The sequence below is a fragment of the Psittacula echo genome, assembly GCF_963264785.1.
Source record: "Psittacula echo genome assembly, chromosome: 1".
NCBI lineage: Eukaryota > Metazoa > Chordata > Aves > Psittaciformes > Psittacidae > Psittacula > Psittacula echo.
The window spans coordinates 7,264,905-7,288,814 of NC_137735.1; the positions used below are offsets into that span (position 1 = coordinate 7,264,905).

At 38.7% G+C, this 23,910-nt stretch overlaps 1 protein-coding gene across 4 annotated transcripts in view; it reads right to left on the reverse strand.

Moving 5' to 3' along the window:
- CTBP1 (C-terminal binding protein 1) overlaps nucleotides 1-23,910 on the reverse strand; it is a 69,924-nt gene that overhangs the window by 19,850 nt on the left and 26,164 nt on the right. For 2 of the 4 annotated variants that reach the window (XM_080638856.1, XM_080638857.1), the window contains exons 2-5: nucleotides 23,424-23,640; nucleotides 19,920-20,074; nucleotides 5,777-5,921; nucleotides 1,813-2,019 (exon numbers count right to left, since the gene is read on the reverse strand). In XM_080638856.1, the coding sequence (XP_080494982.1) occupies nucleotides 1,813-2,019; nucleotides 5,777-5,921; nucleotides 19,920-20,074; nucleotides 23,424-23,430 (514 nt within the window). In that variant the 5' untranslated portion in view covers nucleotides 23,431-23,640. The remainder of the gene's footprint in view (nucleotides 1-1,812; nucleotides 2,020-5,776; nucleotides 5,922-19,919; nucleotides 20,075-23,423; nucleotides 23,641-23,910) is intronic. The other 2 variants (XM_080638855.1, XM_080638854.1) reach the window with 1 other exon arrangement.

The following is a 23,910-nucleotide window of genomic DNA, read 5'->3' on the forward strand; positions in this document are numbered from 1 at the left end:
GAAGCCTCTTGCAGTGATCTATAATAGAAAAGAGTGTATCACAGCCCAAGTGCCTGAAGTGTTCAAACGTAAAGTCTAGTACAGCCTTATTTCCACGCCTTCTAAGACGACATTCTTGTTCGTCATTAACACATAGCAGTTTGTGAGAACAGGTCAGTATTAAAATGTTGTGCCTATTCACATACATGCACAGAAAGAAACAGTGGAAGTTTTCCAACCTGACTTTAAAACTTAATTTTCCCTGAAATTATTAATATTCTACTGTAAGAAGAGAAATAGAAACAATAAATGGCTAGATAAAACGGTTAATAACTGTGACAGATGTGCACCTTTACAATCAGATTTTTCTAGCCTTTTAATATACTTAAAACATGATTTATATTTAATGATGCACACAAAGAGCTTGCTTTTTAAAACTAAACCCCAAACCTAGCATTTTATGTCGCTTTATGCACATATTAGCAATCTGATTATCCCTTTATTTCTCTGTAGCTTTCAGTCAGTCACTTAAAAGCAACACACACAAAATTCACTTAAGGGAATCAATAACGAATGACATTTTTTTCTAATCTCAGTCTGGAATTCGTGTAATATGGAAAAAAAAAAGGAATGCCAACAGGACAGCCATCTCCAGCAAATGTGCACAGAGGATGTGAGCTTGCGTTTCAAAAGAGAGGTATGCACTTTCATTTTTAAACACTGCAGGTGATTGTCTATTATTTATGTGCAGACGCTATGACTGCGAGTGCAATAAACACTCTGTGTTTCAATGAGGTGCATTAATTACAAGGGTATAGATTTAAGAAAGCAACTTCGTGACTAACTTCTTGAAAGTCATATTTTGAAGGCAATTCTTTTGACTGTGAAGATGTTTCTGGTGTGTTGCATACTCATTTAAATGAGTACTATGTAACACCAGGCTATTTTCAGCTTCCAGAAGTAAAGAGTTTGTGTTGTAAGCTTGAGTTATTTGACAGCAATGTGTAACTGGAAAAGTCATTTAAGTGTAATGCCTTGTTGTCAAAGTTGTATTATTAATTCCTGTGGATGAATACCACAGCAATTACATCCACAATCTATCAGATCTTTGATAAGACAAGCACATGACTGAATAATTTTTATATAGAAACTGACTTGCTTGTTTTTCTTCTCTACTTCTGTAACAGACAGTAATTAATTCATCTCAAGTAAGCCTGTCCATCTGTTAGATGCTGAAACACATTTAGGGCCATTCAGAGAGGTAAGTAGGTGATTTTATTAGGTCTGGAAACATTTCAAACTTTCTTGCATATTTTTTTCCTCTCATTCGAGCTGAAACACAATTTCAGATGTAGCTCAACCACACATGTGAAAGAACTGCTCTGCAGGCTGTTACTGCAGCAAAGGCTTTTCAGATATGTTAAAAACAGTATAAGGAAAAAAGCAGAAACAAAACCAGATATGACAGCACACTAGAAATAAAACATATACATTGACACCAGTGACACCAGGCTGAAGCAGCAGGATCCTTGTCCTGGAAAAGGGAATTGATGGTGTCTCCTCTTAAACAAGTGTGCCTCACACCAGGGAATACAGCAACAGAAAGATGTGCGGAAATTCAAAGAATTACTTAGAGAATATCAGCAACTAAGTTAAGTTTTCTGAGGGAAATGATGTCTAAGGGACATACATTTGAGACATATAAACACACCAGGAAAGGTTGACATGGAAATGAATGAACTAAGTGGTCAGTTTTTATAGCTCAAATCTTCATCATTTTGTTTAAAGCAGCGAAAGGTGAGGAGTATTAAACCACCTCTCAAGCCAACTTACCTAATCCAATAATGCCCAAGGTCTCCCCTCTGATTCTGGCAGCTCCAGAAGCCACTTCCCGAATCTGTTCAACGCTCTGTACTCTCGTGCCTTCTCGCAAGGCCTGGTGAAGCCAGGTGGTTCGCCTGTACAGGTTCAGAATGTGGCACATGGTAGAATCTGCTGTTTCTTCTACCGAGGCAGCTGGCACATTACACACCGCAATCCCTGCAAGGAGAGGGGGGAAAAGGATACCAGTTGCCAAACATTTCTTACTTTTTCATATTTAACAGCAAATTCAGCAGCATGAGATTTCAATGTACAAATTTAATTTTGCCCAAATACTAGGTTTCTGACCGTAATGGCAGACAGAATATTTGACCTAACAGTTGATAAATACACACAAACATATTTTTTCTGATTTTTCTATTACTATTTATTGTGTTTTCAAACTAAGGCAAACACTAAGCAGACCACTGAAACCACAAAAGGCAATACTAAAGACATCAGACAAGTTTACAACGCAAGTCTTGGTGTTTTACATGCACACTGAGTGAGGTGTTTTGAACAGCAAAGAAAAGTCTGCCTTGAGCTCAAAAGTGAGGTTAATGATCATTGTTAAGGTATCTATCTATACAAGATACCTTAGGTATCTATACAAGTTCTAAAGAATATAACATAATTTATCATGACGGCTATTCTTATGAAGACCTCACAGAACGACTATTAGTATTTCCAATTCATGTATGGGTAATCATGACACAGGGAGGGACAATTTGTTTTGTTTTGGAAATGGATTTGTACAATCACATCAAACAGAATCCAGGTCCTTTCCTGGTCCCTCAAATTAAGGAGATAACCCATCTAACTATTATTAGGCACTCACAATATTTTTCATTTCAAAAAACACATCAGGATTGTAACTGCATGCAAGTTACACCATTCTGCTTTTTACCTTCCAGTACTCAATACAGGGCACTTAAGCAACATGGTTATTTGAGAGTTTGTGTCCTTTCTGACTTCTTTCTCTTCATTCTATTTACTACATGTTCCCTCTCTAATCATCAGCTCCCACAAATGTTTGTCTCTCAGTTCTGCTGACTGAGATCACAAGCAGTGTAATTTCACGGTGGAGAAAAAAAGTGTTTTGTATCCTAAAAACCACCCTAATACTGTTTTCACTTTCTAGTTGTTCAGGTTTTTACATAAATAAATATTCAATGAGTCTTCTGCTAATGTCAGTATAGCTTATGAAGCAAGGAAAAACACATTCTCTTCAGTAATGGTAATAACAGTAATCTGACAAATAAGCTCTTACCATATTTATCTATGTTTTAGATTCAAATGCCTTCATTCTGCTGCCCAGTACTTTTTTACAGCTTGCTTCACATCAGTAAAAACCAACATACGGAACATGCAGAACTGTTTTTCTTTCCTCTGCTGTGGAGATACAGTGTCTGCTGAGTCACTGCTCTTAGAGTTAGAAACCAAGATAAACCAGCATCATTTGCGGGAGTATTAATCTTGGCATCGTGCTAACATCAATGGTAGGATGAAACTCACCAGTTTTTCTTTAAATGGGGAAAAAAACCCATGAGTGGGGGGAAAAGTACAAGACTGAAAAGTAGCATTCCTTTAAGTGCATTGTATGAAACAGCTGCATTCATTTATACAAAAAGTCTTTTTCATGGAGGAAAAATGCAGGTTTTACATGGCAAAACAAATTCAATAAGCATGTCTCCTGATAGCTGGCATCAACAAAATAATGCTTTAAAGAGAGCTTAAAGAGTTATATTACGTATTTGGGAAGGGAAATAAGTAACTGAATTCACTGGACACCTTCCTCCCTAACAGGTTTCCTTACGAGACTTGAGGAACAAAAGTCAGATAATTTCTCTCCTAAACTGTAGGAATTTCTTTTTCACTCTGTCCCCCAGCTTTGAAACCAGCTTATTTCTGAAAGGTAGAAGTAACCAAAGAGAGTATCATGAGGGGCAAGGATATAAAGAGACACTGCACGTGGGAAAGGGCAGCACACTCTTACGCATGTCCTTCGCTTCTATGGTCCCTTCCCTTCCCTTTCCCCTTTTCCCACCACTTTCAGTGATCTTGTGCAGAGGTTCAATGTTGAAATGCTGGAAAATGCAGGAGTCAACGGGCATCACCCTGACTCCCACTTCATTTGCATCCAGCTACACTCACAACCTGTACATATTTTCCAGTCAACAACTAATAAAGTGGAGAAAAAGCAGATGAGATCATAAAGATTTTATCCAAGAAATATGCTTTCATGCATTTTAAGAAGAGTAAAAGCACTAACATGAGAATAATACTTAATAGCAAAAGCTGGTAACAACCCCGTGAACCAGCTCTATGACAAATAACTCAAAAAGTTACTACAGAAGCTCAGGAATGTGTCAGACTTTATGGTCTATACACTGTATTTCAAGAGTGAATCAAAGCTTTTTACAAAGAGCAATTAACTCCCATATTACCTCCTTGAAATGCATATTATTTGCATTAGTTCAACAAATGGAAAATGATTTGTCCCTCTAGAGGTGAGTTACTGTTTAATTCCAAGCATTTCACCCTAACTATTAAAATCAGAGCTTTTACACTGTAAACATTCCAGCATTTACTGGCTTCTGATAGAGGACGATTATTTTTCATAAATACTGGAATGCACAATCAAGATGGATTCCAACTGCGTAACTCAGTCTAATCGCAACATAGGAACTGAATCATTAGGAATGGGGCCATTTAGCATTTCATACAAATGAGAATTTCCCAAATCTGCTGTACTCTGGCTTGAAGCCTTATGCGGATGCATTTAAATTATAAGCTTGGGTTACAGTCCAGCACAGAAACTTGCAGAAATAAGACCCCAAACCTGCAAAGCTTCTCCTCTTACCAGAGATGCTCTGCATAAATCGGACTCCTGACCGGTCAGGGCCTTTGTTATGTACCTAGATTTTGGCTTTTGATCTAGGATTTTACCCTAGGCCAATCTCTCTCTATATATGTGTTTTCTAGAGCTCACAAGGCACATGCCTAACTGTGGCACTATTTACAGTACGTAGGAACACAGCCTTGCATACTTTCAGACTTGATCTGTTCTTCGTAGAAACTCACACAGCAGTTGTCAGCCTCTGTCTGCTGAGCAAACTACCCCACCATTAAAAACAGCTGATTATTTTACAATCATTTACTGATAAACAGACCATACTACTGCTCCTCACTACAACAATGAGGTTCTTATTAGGACTAAGCACTGTCCCATTGAAATAAATACCTCCAAGATCTTCCCAGAGCATAATGGGAAACATACTTGGTCACCTCAACCTTAGAAAAGAAACAAGGAAAATGTAGTGGTAGTCCGACCTGTAGACTATAGCTAAGAGATGGTTGATCTTAAGTAAGAAAAGTACAAATCAGATTGTTGCTCTTTTACAGTGAAACACCAAGCACCATCTCCTCATAGCTCCAGTATCTGAATTTATTCTGAAGCAGCAACCACTAGTTCTCCCATAAAATCAATATTTCTACTTTATGGAGTGGTTTCATACTCAATCTCATGCATCATAAATAAGTCTCGGACAGTTGATAATGACCCTCATTTTTTATTCAAACAGTAGTAGTAGTATGTCATGCTGAGGGAATTGTATTTTGTGATTAGATTACAGCATATGTAGTTAAAATATACAACCGGGGTAAAAAAGAAAGAGCTGAAAAATTATTGCCATACTACTTGGGTTTATATTGAACAGGCTGATTGCCATCCTGTCGCAAAGCTGTTAATATTATCACTTAATTAACTAATGCTAGTATCTCCATAATGATTTTGCAACACTTTGATGAGAAAATTATACAGCTTACGTACTATGTTAGCATAAAATATACAGAAAACATTAATGCAAAGACTCAGATGCTATCAGATTTCTGGAGGCAAGCATAAGATGGAAAATAATGTCTTTAATAGTCATACCTAAATCTCCAGCAGATTTGATGTCAATATTATCAAAACCACTGCCAATTCGGACAATTATTCGAAGTGCTTTAAATTTCTCCAGGTCTTCTCGTGTTAAAGTGATAGTGTGATACATCAGTGCACCCACTGCTTCATTTAGTACCTATAAATAAAATGGAAGAAAAAACACATTTTTTTTCTTTCTTAGGATCTCCTCTTTATCACATATGCATATTTTCAGGTATAAAAAGACTGTAAAAGCATTAAATCCAGGTCCTTCATTTTAAAGGTTATTTCTCCAATTATCTTCCAGTCTCTTGTTAGTCTTTTCCATCTGATGTATCTGTTCTAGCATGATGAGATTAGCTTTAGAAGAACTAAGTGACCAGTATTTGTGTTCTTATTAAGAGGAAAAACTCTTCTCACTTCACAGGAGATGCTCTGCATCACTGAACCTTAAGTACAAGCATCACTGGATTGCATCTCCACATGCAGAGGAAAACACAACATGGGAGCAAGCACTCACTGTAAACAGTAAGTGTTTTTATGCTTAGGCAGCTGACATTCTGTTTTGAATGGAGTCACAGAACAGTATCTCTTCACCATACACACAGTGGTACAGGCATTCACCGCACTATTAAACCACTTGATACCTGAATAGAAAACATTCAGCAATCATTACAGAGCCCTTAGACAACAGAGACTGAAATCTGTCAATTGATACACGAGAACAAAGTGTCTGTCCCTTTACTTTCTGGTACTACAACTACGCTCTCGCTAATGAGAAACTGGATGTCATATAAATTGGTATAACTGAGATGCCAAACCAGAGAAAAAAGCACCCCTAAGAAATGAGAAATTGTACCAAAGCAAAAATGTTGCAAAAGAGAAAGAAAGAAAAAAAGAGAAATAGAGAGACCATGCTAAAAAAGCAAGTATAGAGAGGATCTGAAAGGTCTGAAACCATAGCATCACAGAATGGTTTGGGCTAGAAGGGGTCTTTAGAGATCATCCAGTTCCAACCCCCTGCCACAGGCAGGGACACCTTCCACTAGAGCAGGTTGCTCCAAGCCCTGTCCAACCTGGCCTTGAACACTGCCAGGGATGGGCATTGGGCAACCTGTGCCAGGGCTTCACCACCCTCATAGTGAACAATTTCTCCTAATATCTAATCTAAATATGTGCAAATTGGAGAATTTCACTTCTCTAAATTTCTACCTTCACTGCAGTACCCAATATCCTCATCATTCTATGAGACAAAAACCATGCACAAATCATTTCAATATTTAAGCTAGCTGTAACAACTTCAAGAGGCTCCTATGATGTGCTTCACAAAGTTCTGCAGAGGCTCTGAATTTCTCTATTGAATAGACTTTTGGGTCTGGTACATGTACAGATTCTGGCATCTGAGTCCTTTCAGCTCATCCAAGCACTGAAACTGGTGGAAGATAAGACCTGCAGCAGTAATTCTTTAAATGAAAATACAGGAAGAAAAATCTTTAAAGAAAATAAAAACAAACTCAGACAATGAAAGAAAACTGCTTCTTACTGAACACTTCACCAAATGAGTTACGCTATTTTAACAAGTGTTCCTGGATTGGTAACCCCAGTTTTAAGTCAGATAAAGACCAGAATCCTTTAAGGAGAATTTGGATTTACTTGTAAAAGTAAGAACTTGGAAAAAAAAGAAAAGAAAGAGAAATTACACATCTTTAAAGAATGTGGCTACAACGTAATTCAAAGAACAGCTGTAGGCTCTGATCTTATAAATGATTACACACAAAAACCTCCTTGATTTTAATGGTACAAACAAGTCCTTTGGAGATTACATCTAGCAGCCACCAGTCAGAGAGACTGCGCTCATCAGGACGTGTTTCCTTGAGCTGTTACATAGGGTTAAAAAAAACCCAAACCAGTTTATTGGTTTTGCTTCTACAGCAACATTACAGTTGGTATGGACCAAGCCAAAGCCCATGCCTGAGGCAGCCTACACAAGAAACAGTCCCTCTTATAACCAAAATGCCCTCAGGTGGTTTTTCCCCATTAATTCCCAAAAGAAAATTGTTCCAAAATCTCACAGTTCCAATTATATTAAAATGTCTTCTCATTTCCAGTCTCAATTTATTCACAGTCCAGCTTGCATCCATTTGTTCTGGCACCAGTGCTGGCCATTTGCTTAAATTGTGCTTTTTCTCCTTGGTGTTTACAATCCAAATGTATACAGCCAACGATCGTAGCCCCCTCAGCATTTGTCCGACTAAACTTCATAAACCTAGCCCTTCCACTCCTGCCTAGGATGATGCCCTTCTACCCCTTTGATCAAATTTAACACTTTCCCACTGTGCTTGTACAAGTAATCTCAATTCTTCAGTGGATGACCACAACTGCACCCAATGAGCTACTAGAGATCTCCCTCCACACTCTTACACCAACACTAGCATGGTCAGCAGCAGTGTATGCACTTGAAACCTCATTCTAATGAAACGTCAACATGATTTGTGACATTTCTGCATGGCCATCATCACATCTTTTGACCAACACATAAACCCAGATCCTTCTCCTTGAAGCATGTGTTTCACACTTCCCAATTTTTTGGTAGGTCTTCTTTCTCCAAGCCACAGCACTTGTTACTTCAAGCCTCTAGGTCTTCAAGTTCTTTATGACATCCTGGTTCTCTCCACTTTGCCGTGTCCTCCACTCTATTTTATCACATACATCTCCTCCTGTCCCTCCAAAGTTGCTCTAGAACGTCTGTGATGCAGGAGAAAACATCCTCTATGTAGTTGTCTGAAGCAAAAACTGAAGTAGCTTAGAGCTTACAAGGCCACACCTAAGGCTCCTATGACAGCCAGACTCTCCTCTTCCAGCCTGGAAAAGCCCAATGGTGCGTGTGGTTTTGTGTGTGCAAAACAGAGGACTGTTTTAAGGACTGCATTCCTTTAAGGACTGCATTCAACAACAGCTAGACAGCTGAAGTGGCTCAGACCCTTGTGTTTTAAAATCAGAGTGTTTCATTTGGGAAGCAGCTTTTCACTTCATAATCATACATATTTTATTAACCCAGCCAGTCAAATCTGGATTCTAAGAGCACCAGTCTGGGCCCCATTACACTACATTTTGGGCCCATCTAGGTTATGGCTTGGCACTAGGAGGAAACAGGAAAGTACTGGCAGGGTTGTGAAAGCGCTCAATAAAAGGAAAAAAACATTTCTCAACTATGGCTTAACATTGGCAACAGCCATTTCCACAGGCAGTTATTTACCCATCATGTGGGATATGGAACAAACAGATGTAAATGACAAATCTTTTAGACTGTCCTTTCAGTGTTTGCGGCTCTCCTAGGATTATGCACAAGTCAGCAAGGAAATCCACTGCCAAAAATGTAATATTCTGCAACTGTGTATTTTTTTACATTAATTTGAGAATTAAATCCTACTTGTTTTTTTGCAACTGGCCATGAGATTTAAGCATGCCAAGAAGGCAGAAAATAACAGCTGAAAATGTGAAGTTAGAAACATTCATCAATGCTGAATGTTTCTCAATGCCACTTACAGATTTAAAAAGCAAATAGTGAAAGTTCCTGTATTGTGGAATTATTTGTACATACGATATTCTAAGTCATTACATATACTAAATGCACACAGTGAAATTTGACAAGCTTGTCAGTGAGCAAAATCAAAACTTGACCTAAATCCAAGTATAACACGTGAAACTGAAATCCAGCATAAATGTGAACAATTCTGGAAAACGAAATAACCTTTAGAAAAGAAGTAACTGTGCACAGGAGTCATTCACTGATCACTTACAGAAGCACACCAAGTGGTGGGACTCATGAGAGAAACAGGGAATATACGTGGGGTTTTTCTATCGTTTTCTGTAACTTGACTGATACAACATTCACCAATAGTACAATTTTATTGCACAGACGCCAACTCACGTCAGTTTGAGTGAGATAACATATTTAACAAGCAACACAAAGTTCAGATGAGCCCAAATCTGTGGCAGTCAGACAATACCCCTTTCATGATCTCTTGCCAGGAAAGGCCACAGGCAAAATGTGATAGGGAAGAAGCAGAGTTCGCTGCGTACCTTCAACGGCCATTCCTGCTTTCATCCAACTACAACTGTACTTTTTGGGAAGAAAGAATCCACGATAAAAGTTTAAACACAGGACATGAGTTGGCTGCCTTCTGCGACCCATCTGCGTCATTTCTGTTCCTTCAGACTTACTTTCAGGTGAAGCTACAGCACACTGCTTGTTGAAAGTCTTTTTCATACCCTCTGCAGTGAGCTGACATCCTTTCTAATCACAGCTGCTCAGACAGGTCTTGCTGCTGTTCAACCTCAAAATGACTACTCTGCTTTCACGCCATGCGTGAAAGGTCTCCAAGGCTCTTAACAGACCATATGACACTAGTAGACATATGAGACCAAGACTCGTAAGAGACCATTTGACACATCTCTATTTCAAAGAATTTAACATATCTCAAGGACTGAATACTGAAGGCTGAAATCCTTTTTAAACATCTTCCTATCTGTTTTTTTTTTTACCTCATTTCAGCACCAGACTATTTCAGCCATAATGCCAAACGTCGCAAAGCCACCACTGCAACACACCACTATAATTTGGGGAAAAACATCTGATTTTTACAAAAAAAGCATAAATATATCATAACAGCAAGGCCTCCTCTTTGGTCATCTAAAGACACACCACGAGATTTCTAGTAGTGAAACTAGATTTCTACTAGATGATCTTTAAGGTCCCTTCCAACCCAAACCATTCTGTGATTTTACTATCAGAAACTGAACTCAGAAGCATATGGATCAAATCTAGAGTACAGACACACAACCCAGTATGTAAACTGCCAAATTCCTTCAATGCAGAGACAGAACATATTTATAAATTACACCTTGAATATGACAAGGTATCATCATTTAAACAAAAAAAAATACTTCTAGAAAATCATTACTAGAAAGCTATCACAATATGTCACCTGGTTCTAGCAACTGCACTTTTTGGACTTGGAGTCTATATGTCATCTCCAAAAAGTATGTTGCAGTGTCACCAAAGCACCCGAGATATTTTGCACATTTGGGTGAAAAAACCCCTATATCTAAATGGAGTAGCCCCTGCAATATTTCACTTACAAGAAGCAGCTGCACATCAAACTTGCGATCAACAAGGAGAAGGCAGCAGCCGAACTGTAGCTGCTCTTAAAGCCTCACTACAATGTAACAAAGGGTCCACGTGAAACTAATGCTATTAAAACTCAAAAGAAAAGCCAGTGTGCTCACATGCTGTTTAGTAAGTTTCCAAACCTCTGATGGTTTGTGCTGCTTTTTATGAGTTCCTATTTCACTTTACAAGACTATCAGCTCGATGTTAGGTTTCTATGACCCACAGTCCTGCCAGTAACCTACCCACTTCATGATATGCACTTTATTCAGCCAAGATACTGTCTTGTATCTTTAGTGTCTTAGTGTAGACACTAAATAATTCTTAAATTTATACTCTACAAATATATACAAATAAGTAAATATTTCACATAAACATAAGTAAAACTTATTTGAAAGCTCCTGAAAACACTCTAAATCCCTGCATATCGACACACTGTGTATACCACATATGTATATACACGATACATATATTTAAAAAAGACTAGAAATAAGCTACTATGGAAAAATATATACATATACATAAAAACACATACACAACTTTAGAAATAACATGCATAGCCTATAGCAAGCTTCCTTTTAAAAACTATATTGAAGCCAGTCTTTCAAACCCAGGATTTATCTGCAGTTTAATGCCAGCAGTCAGTTTGACACTATGGGCTCCGAAAACACTTTTACTAAATAAAAGACTTTGATGAAAAATATTTAACATGCCTTCTGTGTGTTACCTTGTCTGTTCTATTAATAAGACTGATCTGTGTTCCATTTCAGTTCAAGTCTATCTGATGGATTGAACAGCTATAACAAAGGATCATTATGGCATGAAAGTCACTGATGACAATGCATCAACCCACAAAACTCTGTCCCAAAAACCCTGTTAATCATCACCAGCAATTTCCAAGCCCAAATGGTCCTTAGTAGAACCTGCTATTTGGAAATCAAATAAAAAGGAATTTGATAACCAACTGTATTAGAATCTAATCTGTCTGTCAAATTGATACATGCTGCTTGCTGGGTAAAGCAGCACTTTCATTCTGCTTTTTAAAGGGTATGAGTTCAGAGGAGGCACTGGCAGCCTTCCCCTTCCTGTAATGCTGTACTTGACCTGTAATAGTGCCACAGGCAAATCGAACAGATGTTGGCACAAGGGCCATTGAACACAAATACTGATTTTGTATACATCCTTACTGTGATAGCTCTGTGTTAACTACTTCACTGTATAATGAGGTGTAACAAAAGTTTTTAGGATTTCCTTTTTCTTAATTTTTTCAAAGTCTTTCAGAAAGAATCTGATCCAAGGCTCATTCAGTTTCCGTACATTTACAAGGGTTTGGATCAGGTCTGAGGTGACAACATACGCCCAAGTATACATTACTGTTCACAAAAAGGCAGCTTACTTGCAATCTATACCCTTTGAGAATTTAATTTTGATGGAGGAACTGAAATGCTGCAACTGCATCATGAGTACAAACAGCACTGATGGCACAATGCAAGATTGCAGCTTTACTGCTAAACAAAGAAGGATCTGAAGCTGCAAGAATTATCTTACTTAACCACTGATATAATAGAAACAAATCAAAGACTCAGCTGAACAACAGCACCATTCTCGATTTGTTTGTAATCAGTTTCAAAACATTTGTTGCATTATGAAAGCTCTTCAGCTCTTCTTTGAAACAGTCTTAGATAAAACTGTAATGACTGGAGCTGTTTGTTTAATTCCTGTGTAAAAGCATGATTGAATAATTTCAAGTCCTACACCACAGAATAGGAAGTTCAGCTTTTAATTGTTTTTAACTTCAACTAAAAATATGGAAATGTAGTATCCCTGTGAAGATTGCTTTGTGCTTGACAGGAGTCAAGGGATATGATACAGTCTTACTTAATCACTTGTCAGGCTGAAGCGCAGGTTTACAAGACAATTTTCCCCACTTCCAACCAAGTAACCTATTTATTCTCTTTAATGTTCTGGGTAGAACGGGGTATCTACATGAAGCAGTAAATCCAGCCAAAAACACACCCTTTTTTTCTTCTTGCTGATTTGAGACAAGATGTAGGAAACCACATAATTACAGGAAAAAAGAGAATGAGAAAATGTACACAACTTCAAACAAACTCTTGACTTCTTGTCAGCCTTTCTGGATCAGGTCCGAGGTGACAACTTACTCCCAAGTATACATTACTGTTCAGAACAAGGCAGCTGCATTTCAATCTGTATTCTTTCAGAATGTAAGTTTTGTTTAAAGATCATTCCTAATCAGCTGTGCTTTTTTTTCATTTAGGTTTGCAAGAATCACTTTATTTTCTTCCTGCTTGGTTGAGTCTATTACCAGATCTTGCATATTACAGTTATATTTATCCCTTTGGAGCTACACAGCGCACATCAGAAGTCAGGAAACCCAAAGAGTAAAGGCTTTGAACTCCAAAGACCTTAGGCAACACAAAGATGTCAAGGGTGTGCTTGAGACTGCGATGCCTTCAAAGGTATAGAAGTAGAAAGAAGGAGCAATACTGCAGAAATCAGAAGTGCTTGGGTAGACTGCCAAGAAGCCAGGAAAATGTGAATGGCACTGAAAGAGGGATTGGAGAAGAAAAGACAGGGAGAGACAACAGGGCATGAGGGCAGTGAGAAAAAGCAAATCAACCTGGAATGAAAATGGAAGCAAGCTAATTATTTTTGATCATTCATTTTGGATGAGCATCTGTATTTTTGGCAGAACAAACCAAAATACCACGTACATTTGAAGGATACCAAGAAGACTGATTTACACACAGATCAATTGTAAAATAAAAAGCAGTTTGAACACAGAGAGTAACTGTTATTGACAGTAATGCAATCTCTAAGAAAGAAATTTAACCACCAAAATCTTAAAGTACATTTTACCCTAAATGACATAAGCTTCCTGATAGGGTCCAGTGAACCCAGTTATCCCATGATAGAGTCTCACAAACATAAAGCTCAACTTCATCCAGCCATACTCAACATGCAGAGTAAAACAGAACTTGGAAGCAAAGCATAAACATGTCTGTTGCAGCCCTTCAGACTGGCTTGAAAACAAACTGCTTTTTCTAAGGTGGGTGGGGAAAAGGTAATATAATCAGTAAAACCTTACACGAGTCATTTCTGAAGAAGGGTTACAAGTGTCCTCTAACTACAGTTACTTCAAACCCTTGGATTGTACTCCATAAATGTCAGTGTTCACTCAAGCACTGCAAGCTTGGTTTTCAAAAGGAAGGAAATGTACCTTCTCCATCCAACTTGTCCTCCAAAGCAGCAGCACGGGAAATAAACGCTTTGACCTGAGATGAAGCAAGTTCTAATACACATTATCATTTATTTCTGCATTTAAACAAGTTACTTATTTTCCATACTTCCTCAGCCGTAAAAAGAGAACTCTTTGGCATTAGGGAACTGCTACAGAACTGCAACTCAGGCTTTACCCAATTTGGAGTAAACCTTCTTTAATTAGCACACATGCTAAGGCATAACAGTGTTTGCTGCTTCTGACCTCAAACAGAAATGGCATTCAAATCCTCATTTCTTTTCCTCCTTTCTGTATGTGCTACTATCTCTCAGCCTCCTTATTTCTCTATGAAAAATTATCTAGCTTGTGCTTTGCTCTCTCATAAACCACTAAAAATTCCCCTTTCCCACTCTACTTCCTCTGTTCCCTGGCCATCTTAGAAACCAGTATTTTAAAACATCACCTGTCCCTGAAACCTTCTCATGAGCAGCAGAAATCCCTTCTCTGGATTCTAAAATGATCATTCCTCCAATGCCAACTCCTCACACGCCTGTGATGAAGGCTCCACAATTGCACAAGCTGAGTTTATACCAGTTCTTACTTCCCCAGCCATCCTTTCGCAGTCTTTCACTACTTTCCTCCTTATTCAATTCTTAATTCATGCCTTTTTTTCCCCACTACATTCCTCTACAGTCACTTATCTATGTGTATCAATGTCCATCACCTCTTTCAAACCCTATCCTACATTTCCCAGTCTCTGGCCTGCCTCTTGCAACTTCAGGCTGTCTAAATGTATCTTCTACCCTGTCACATTCAGCATCTCTTCTGAAAGACAAGAAATATATGGAAGAAAAACTAAATTTCACCTTCTGCTTTCAGCAAGCTCTTCTCAAGACTAAACCTTTTCCTGATTTTCAGTCATCTCTTCCTTCACAATGGGGAACAGGCTTTTGCAAATTAACATCCATTATCAAAATCTGTATTTTAATTAACAGGACAGCATGGTTTAGTATGGCCAGCAATGGGCATTCATAAATACATTAACATCTTATACACTGCTTTAAATACGTAGTATTAACTTCTATTATTTTCTAGTTTTGAAACTTTTCCTGAAAATAATTTTATACTTTTTAAACATAAGGTATTACATAAGCACTAAATATATATATCCCAAATAAGGTATGACACAAGCATTACTAATACACAGGTATTTCTCTACTGTAACTCTAAAAATGTGTGGAAAACAGCCATTTTGGCAACAGACAAACACTTTTCACATAGAACTCTGAAAAGTGCTCAGCAACTTCAGAAAACTCATCTCTTAGTCTAAGTTAAAGTAACACAGTAAGAATAAGGGCTTGGGGGTGTTGGTCAATTTAAAAATGAACATGAGCCGGCTTCATTGTGCGCTCACAGCCCAGAAAGCCAACCACATCCTGGGCTGCATCAAGAGGAGCGTGACCAGCAGGTCAAAGGAGGTGATCCTGCCCCTCTACTCTGCTCTCCTGAGACCTCACTTGGAGCATTGTGTGCAGTTCTGGTGTCCTCAACATAAAAAGGACATGGAACTGTTGGAACAAGTCCAGAGGAGGCCACGAGGATGATCAGGGGACTGGAGCACCTCCTGTATGAAGACAGGCTGAGAAAGTTGGGGCTGTTCAGCCTGGAGAAGAGAAGGCTGCGTGGAGACCTCAGAGCAGCCTTCCAGTATCTGAAGGGGGCCTACAAGGATGCTGGGGAGGGACTCTTCATTAGGGACTGTAGTGACAGCACAAGGCGTAATGGGTTAAAACTTAAACAGAGGAAGTTCAGGTTAGATATAAGGAACCTCTTTACTGTGAGGGTGGTGAGGCACAGGAATGGGTTGCCCAAGGAAGTTGCGAATGCTCCATCCCTGGCAGTGTTCAAGGCCAGGTTGGACAGAGCCTTGGCTGACATGGTTTAGTGTGAAGTGTCCCTGCCCACGGCAGGGGGGTTGGAACTGGATGATTTTAAAGTCCTTTCCAACCCTAACTATTCTATGATTCCATGATAATGAATGAAGGTTTGTGATTTTTGTCACAGAAATTTATTACCTGGCAGATCAGTTTGGGTACTTTGCAAATCCAACCATTTTAACGCTTTGGACCAGTTAAACTCTGTATAATGGCAATGCACTGGCAGCTAGTGAAAATAGTTTCCAGATATATTACTGAGCATTCTGAGAATTTATTACTTGGTATAATAGAAAAAGCAAAGGATGCAAGCTTTAGTACAATCCACTAACTACAACACTCTTGTGAAGATCAACAATAGGTTACTACTTACCTATATGGTTTTGCAAAGCTACAGGTTTGAGACACACACACACTGACCTTCAGTCTCAAGATCTGAATTCATCTACCACACCCCTGATAACAGGAAAATATTGAGTGTTCCTAAGGCAGGCATTTGTGTCATACAGGAATTCCGCAGTCTTAATGCATGAGAAGTAAATGCTGTTTATTTCAGTAAGCAAAGCATAAAGCTACAGAGGTGGCACAGTTGCCCATGTTAGTGTTCACCTGAAGAGCAACCCGGTATTACCTAGTAAAAAAAAGTGAAACACCATTTATATAACTTATTCTCCATGTGTTATTTAGACCTTGCAAATGGAATCCACCCATTATTTCATGTATTAAACTTCTGACGGTGGTGTGAGATAGGAAATGAGTAAGATCAATGCACTTTTCAACATAATTAAAAATAAATATATAGAAATAAGGCATTATATTTTAATTCTCAAAACAGAAAAAGATAAAATGGTATTGAGATTAAAAAAGCTTGGATTGAATATTTCTCTAAATTTAGAAATTAAGTATTATACTTAATTATTGTCTTTGAACCTTAAAAAATAATCTTTTAATACAACAAAGAAAGAAAAGCCACACAAACCTTCCAGTATCCGTATCTTTGCACTTCCAGCAACCAGTGAAGTCAAGGAAGTTTTCACTGCTTTGCATTTGTTCTCAGGTTAGTTACTATTAGGCTGTCATTCACTACCACAATATTGAATAGTCTAAGCTGGCTGCACAGCAAAATCACTGGCCTTGTTTTCAACAGATGTTGAAGAGAAGATTGAAATTAGCACTAGGTTTTGGTAAAAACTTACTGTTTCAGAACAGAATGTCACAACAAATTAGAAGTTCAAGGTTTGCTGCTATCCCATTGACCATCCAACTGTAAAGACGGTCTTCTGTATGACAGTATAAACACATTGAAACAAAAACATGAGAAAAGAACTACAGTATTTCCAACTTTGTATTTAGCTCCATAATTCAAGTATCATCTAAAATTAATAGTTTTAACTATCCTGTGACAAACAACTAATGAACCGAGGAAAAGGGTGTTTGCAATGCAGGTTATTTTCTAGTAGGAGCAATTTTCCCATTTTTTCTATTCACATTAGGATTTTATTCTATCTAAAATACAGCTGAGCAAATCAAGGAAGTGATTTCAAGCTAGTACTGATGCAGCAGAAAACAACCTTAAATACCATTCCTGACTACTGCTCTGATGACAGGCAATTCCTGTGTGGAGATGGAGGTAGCAGGGTGAGACAGGAAACCTGACAGTCAGCAGAGAGATCCACCAAGGAACTATACACAGGGCTTCAGGAAAGGGGATGCCTCTCTTGTGCTTGCCTGAACCATGAAAATCAGCAGTTCTAGTTTGCTTTGTTGATATAGCATAAACCCTTTATAGAATAGTTTCGGTTGGAAAGGACTTTTAAGATCAGTCAGTTTCAACCCCCTGCCGTGGGCAGGGACATCTCACACCAGACCATGTCACCCAAGGCCCTGTTCAAACTGGCCTTGAATACTGTCAGGGAAGGAGCACTTACCACTTCTTTGGGCAACCCATTCCGGTGCCTCACCACCTTCACAGTAAAGGACTTCTTCCCTATACCTAACCTGAACTTCCTCTTTTTCAGTTTGAATCCATCACCCCTTGTCCTATCATTACAGACCCTGATGAAGAGTCCCTCTCCAGCATCCTTGTAGCCCCCTTCAGATACTGGAAATTGCCCTGAGATCTCCATGCAGCCTTCTCTTCTCCAGGCTGAAGAGCCCCAACTTTCTCAGCCTGTCTTCACTGTTTAAAAAAGAAGACAACAGAGGGGAAAAAAAAAACCCAAACCCCCACTTACATCTTTTAAAAGTTTTAACAATGAAAATGTTTTTTGGTTGTTTTTTTTCCCCCCAGAATAAAAATATTTTTCTTAAGAAATGACGAGGTGAATAGTCAGTTGATGGATTCTCACTAGGAAGACGCTAACATGAAATGGGCTACAGAAACTGAGATTTATTCACCTGATAACAGAAGGGAAGTTGGTATTAGTATTATTTTCAAATAGCTGGCTTTGTAAGAAAGCCATCAAAGAAAAGATTAAATCTTTCATCACATACAGAGACTTTAACATGTTTAACAATGCCATATATTACAAGAACATGAAAAGTAAATAAACAAACCAGTTATGAACTTAAAATAGCGAAAAGCTTCTGAAAACCTGTCACAGACCCAAGCGCTGCTATAATTAGTGGAGGACAAGTCTAACAAGGTATCTGTAGAGGAACAGGAACACTGGGGCAATTCGGTTCAGCTGACACAACTCCTTAATTCCCAAATCACACTCAGCAGTCTACAGTACCATATGTACAACACGGATACAGACACTTACCTAACAAGCCTTTAAGTTAAGACTCATATCTGCACTTGTCTATCCTAGAACTTTGCTGAAGAAGAAAACAAATCCCTATGGAAGAGTCCCCTGATTGCCTTCCTCTGCACTGGGCTCCTCCTCTGTTGTCACATTTATTACTTCCACAGCAGCTGTAAGGTTTGGTTTCAGGCTTTATCAGGTGAAGGAATATTTAGCATTTGAAGCTTACTCTGTTAGCCAACAAGTTCACTGAAAACAATTCTACCCCTATGGAAATATGGATGTGAAAAGGTGCTATTGCTGTCTAGAGGGCAGCAGGGATTTGAGGTAGACATGAGGCCTTCATGCTCAAAGAAGTCTCTGAAGAGCAAATGTAGGTGGTATCGCCAGCTGGCTCCCTCAGCAATCGCCAGGAAAAGTGGGTATCCCATTAAGAGTGGGAAAACCTTTGACAACAGTAAGAGCCACCAGTTGTTTTACAGCTCCCAAACCACCTTGAAGGGTGAGAACCTTTGGAATAACATACAGTTAGAATACATTTATAATTAATTTTCTAAATAAATTTGGGGTTAGCATTTGTTTTGAAACTCTCCTGCAGTGTCAATTCTCAGTGCACAAGGCCTCCTAACCCGATTTGCACAATTCCTTGGCTAGACAAAGAAGTCTGAAAGTTTCTCACACAACCAGTCCAACACTGGGATTTGGCTTTTCAGCTGAAGCCTGAGCAACAGTGTTTCCAAGAAGCATTGCAAAATATCATGTAACAATATAATTTTCCCAGTGGTAATTCTCTACAACTCTAAGTCAGTAGGTAAACATATGGAGGACATCCAACCAAAGATACACTACACAAAAGGAAAGTTCAACGCAAACATTTTCATCTTTAATTCATCACCATGCTTCTCCACTTACCAGAAATGACCAGTAACTCACTAAGGTAATCAACCATTCACTAAAATGCAATAGCTAAATACAGTCTTAGTTAACACAACACTGTATCTATTCATAATAATTAAAATACACGCATTTTCTAAAACATCTCAATTATACCTCTAAATATTACCTTTTCATGAATTTCTTGTGTAGATTGAGCATCACAAAATGCCACTGTGGCTACATCCTTCAGAATAGGCATTTCTACTGTACAATCCCTGCCATCCAGCAATGCTACCAAAGGGCGCGGGTGCATGGGCCCATTCATGATCGGAGGTCGAATGCCTACAAAGGAACAGAGAAGACCTGTTATTCAAGCCATGAAAATGTAATAAAGAAAACATAGGTTATAGCTAGTCTGTTTATTCTGATGGCAGAAAAAGATTTGAACGACTGAAGCTAGTAAAACAGGAACAAGTTTACAGTCAGCAATCAACCAAACCCAAGAAGACCTAAGAAACAAACGCCATGGAGGTTCAGGAGGTTGAACAATAGAAGATGGATAAAACTACCAAGGGAATATTTGTTTTTAAAGATATGACCTTACTGCACTATTAAGAAGTGTCTGTACGATCTTATCCAAGGTTTATGTTTTGACTGGATTCCACACTTTTAGTTAGCTCTAGACAGAGTGAGAAATAGCTTGTCCAGGCTTGTAAGAGTATGGCTTATGGAATATCATAAGCAACTCAGTGAGGATTTGTATATTCAATTTACATATATGATGATGATCTGCTGAGACTAAAATTTAACTGGAAAAACAAAAAAAAGCCTGCAACAGCAAAATGTTTAATTTACTGAAGATCCAGCATCCAAGTGGACAGGCTAACTGCTGACCTGTGCAGGTCTGCTTAGACTTAATGGGTTTCCAAAACAATTTTGTATAGCTTAGTCAAACAAACACATCATACTGAATCCACCACAGAGAACTCTCAACATGTCTCTTCCTAAATCAACATCATGCCTGAACAATGTAGTGACAAAGAAATACTGGTTAAATACCTGAAGGAAGGAAAATCAGCTGAAAGTGCAGACTTCTTTTATAGCCTCTTTATGGAGTCTTAAAATGAAAAGTAATCCTTATAACAAGGTATTTAGAGAGCATCTTTTTACCAGTATAGATGCTATAAATATACAAAAGTACTCAAGGGAATAATATTAAACCATTACATTTACACAAAAGTAGTTGAGCGTGGGTGGAAAAAAAGGGACTTCCTGAAGAGATAAGGAAAAGCAAAACCAAGATTAAAGTACATGACTTTTTCCTCTTTTAAAGTAAGTAGTTTTAAACACCGCAAAGTGAAGCAGGCTACATATTTTTTGTATGCAAATACCAACAACATATTTTTGTTGCAGTGTGAATTTGAAGACATTGCTTACTGCTTGGTAATACAAGTTAGTTCAACATTAACGCACAAGACTGAGGTTCCCCTGCTACCTTCTACAAGAAAACCCTGCATCTTAAGTCCTGACCTCTGTCAAAAAGCAAGCCCCGAAAGACTGTCATTTGCATTTTAAGTAGATGGAAAATTCATAGAATCCCAGCTGTACAAGATACCTGGTGAAGAAAAGCAGCTGCTGAGAAAAGCCATTTGCACAAGTCATCAGAAGGAGCGTGTTAGTTCGCCACTGGGACCCTCATGGTCTCTCTTAACTGTCCAGCCTGAACCCAAAACTTTCATGTCCATCCCTAATAAACTCAGGATGATCAGCCAGCCCTACTACAATCCAGCATTTAAGTTCTTTACCAATTCAAAGAGTTTTTATACTTGAAGACAGAACAAGAGTCACTACATTTGGTTCTGCTCTGCTCTAGTCCCAGTGTCTCCTGACAGCTGATGATGCCAATGGACTGACTCTGCAGGACTCTCACCACAGCACAGCAGCATTCAGATGTGAAAAGTATTCACCAGCAAAGTTTTCCATTGGCACAACACCCATGCAAACTGTTTTCTGTTGTAAAACCATCAATTACAAACCTCTACTGTGACAGACATGCTTAGAAATACTTCTGGTACACAGGTTCTTTCAATAATATCCAGCCACCAAAATTAAATGGAAGGCTTTTCAAAGCTGAGCATCTTGCTAACTTAACTATTGTTACCTGTTTGAACCAGCAACAGCCACATAACCTTCATACAGTCATTTTCAGGAAATAAACCACACACTAATAATGTGGTACAGGACACAAACACACATGAATGGAAAGCTACATAGTTATCCAGAGAATTACTATCCTTTAATGGGAACTTAATTATAAAACCCCACATTAAATTTACTTAGAAACACCCTAAAATAAAGCATGTTATAGACTTGTTCATGTTTCTCTCAAAATATTGTATGTAATAGCATTAATAAAATGCAATTATGTCTTGAAGCAAAATGTAAAAATGACATTGCCAGCCTTACTCATATTGCACAGAATAATTGTGTTCGTTTTACAACTGAAATGTTATGGTCATCATCTAAACTGTCAGCCCAGCAAAGCCAGAATTGCAACAAGTTTGAAGGCTAGCTAAAATAGAATCAGAAAAAGAAAACAGAACTTTGATACTGAGTATGTTGAAGATGAATGAGGAAAAATAGGGCACAGATGATCCCCTTACAGCTATACCTGAAGCACCTCTGTCAACAGAAGAGCGCTTGTAGTCCAAACAGATAACAGATGATGAGATTAAAAACTGGCACTTTTAAGAAGCACTGTTCTGGCTAAAGCTCTCGCAGAAAATCATGGAATAGAGGATCACAAAACACAACCTATTCAAACAATGATTTCTCTAAAATGCATATAGGTGTGGTCTGGTTTTCCCCTTGGCTTAGTATCTCCACAAAGCTAGTAGTGCATCATGCTGGTGCTAAGTGGTGCCCCAGCTCATGCTGGTGCTAAGTGGCATGTCAGACTGAGCCCCACAACACAGAAACAAGAGCCAGAAAAACAACTGGCAGCATAAACCCTCCCCCAGAGAATCTGGCTTTTAATAAAAGTCCCCAGAACTCGAATATATCCAGTGACCTTGACCACGAAAACCCTACAAACCTTTGTTTGCCAAAATCCTCTCTGAACTTGAGCACAGACTTCCTGTTGCACAATCCTTCTGCCTGAATACCGTATCACTGAATCGCAGACAATAACTCAACACTTAAGTAAACTCACAGTAACTTCATCATGGTGGCAGTCACTATTTAAAGTCTGCATTTGGAAAGGCACAGTTTCGCTATGAATGAGAACCCTTTGAACAAAAAAACTACTTCTTCCACCATGTGGATATGTTCTGCAAGTTTCTTACCTAGCAATGTCATACTGCTTGGCTTTGCAGCAGACCCTTGGAGTGGCAGGATAAAGCAGTGTGTATTTAAGAGCAGTATTTTCCATGCCTGCATTAACTGTAGATCATGCAACTCGGTGCCAAAGAGAAATAACTGCAAGCAGGTCAAAAGTGACATTAAACACCACAAATGTGAAACTAATTAAAGAGAGTAATTTCACTTAGCTGGCTTATTTAAGTGCACAGTATAGCATTTCACTTAACACAGATAAAGAGTATACCATCCACCCCCACATCCTAGAACCTTTGTTACGGGAAAACAATCTCAGTTTTATCCTAACTTGAGACTTTCAGGAACCCCTACCAACCTGACATTTCTTAATCTGAGCTTGATCGCCAGGGTCATGAATTCGATTTCTCAATGCTTTACAATCTTCAGCATTCTGAGGCAAAATAGCAGCCTGTCATTCCACCATCACTTCCATGTCTTTAATTTTTCTTGCAGCCTCCTGTAATCTTGAACCAAAGCTTTTAAACTTCTTATCCACTGCAACCTCTGTAGCCTGGGTGGTGTTCAAATTTTTACTAAAAATTAAACACAAACAATACATTAAAACAACATTAAGGGTCTGACTTGTGCTCACAGAAGCCAGGCAACTCACAGGTAAAGCTTCTCACTGCATCTGGACCCTTCCCCCTGTTGCTGCTGGCTTTCCACCACACGTGCTGTGCTGCCACTGGCCATTAACATTCCAGGGAAAGCAGTGGAGTGTTAAGACACACCGTGCTCAGGACAGCAGGTGTATTGTAAACAGATGTACCTGGAACAGTCGGCACTGCTCAGTGCATTGCCTA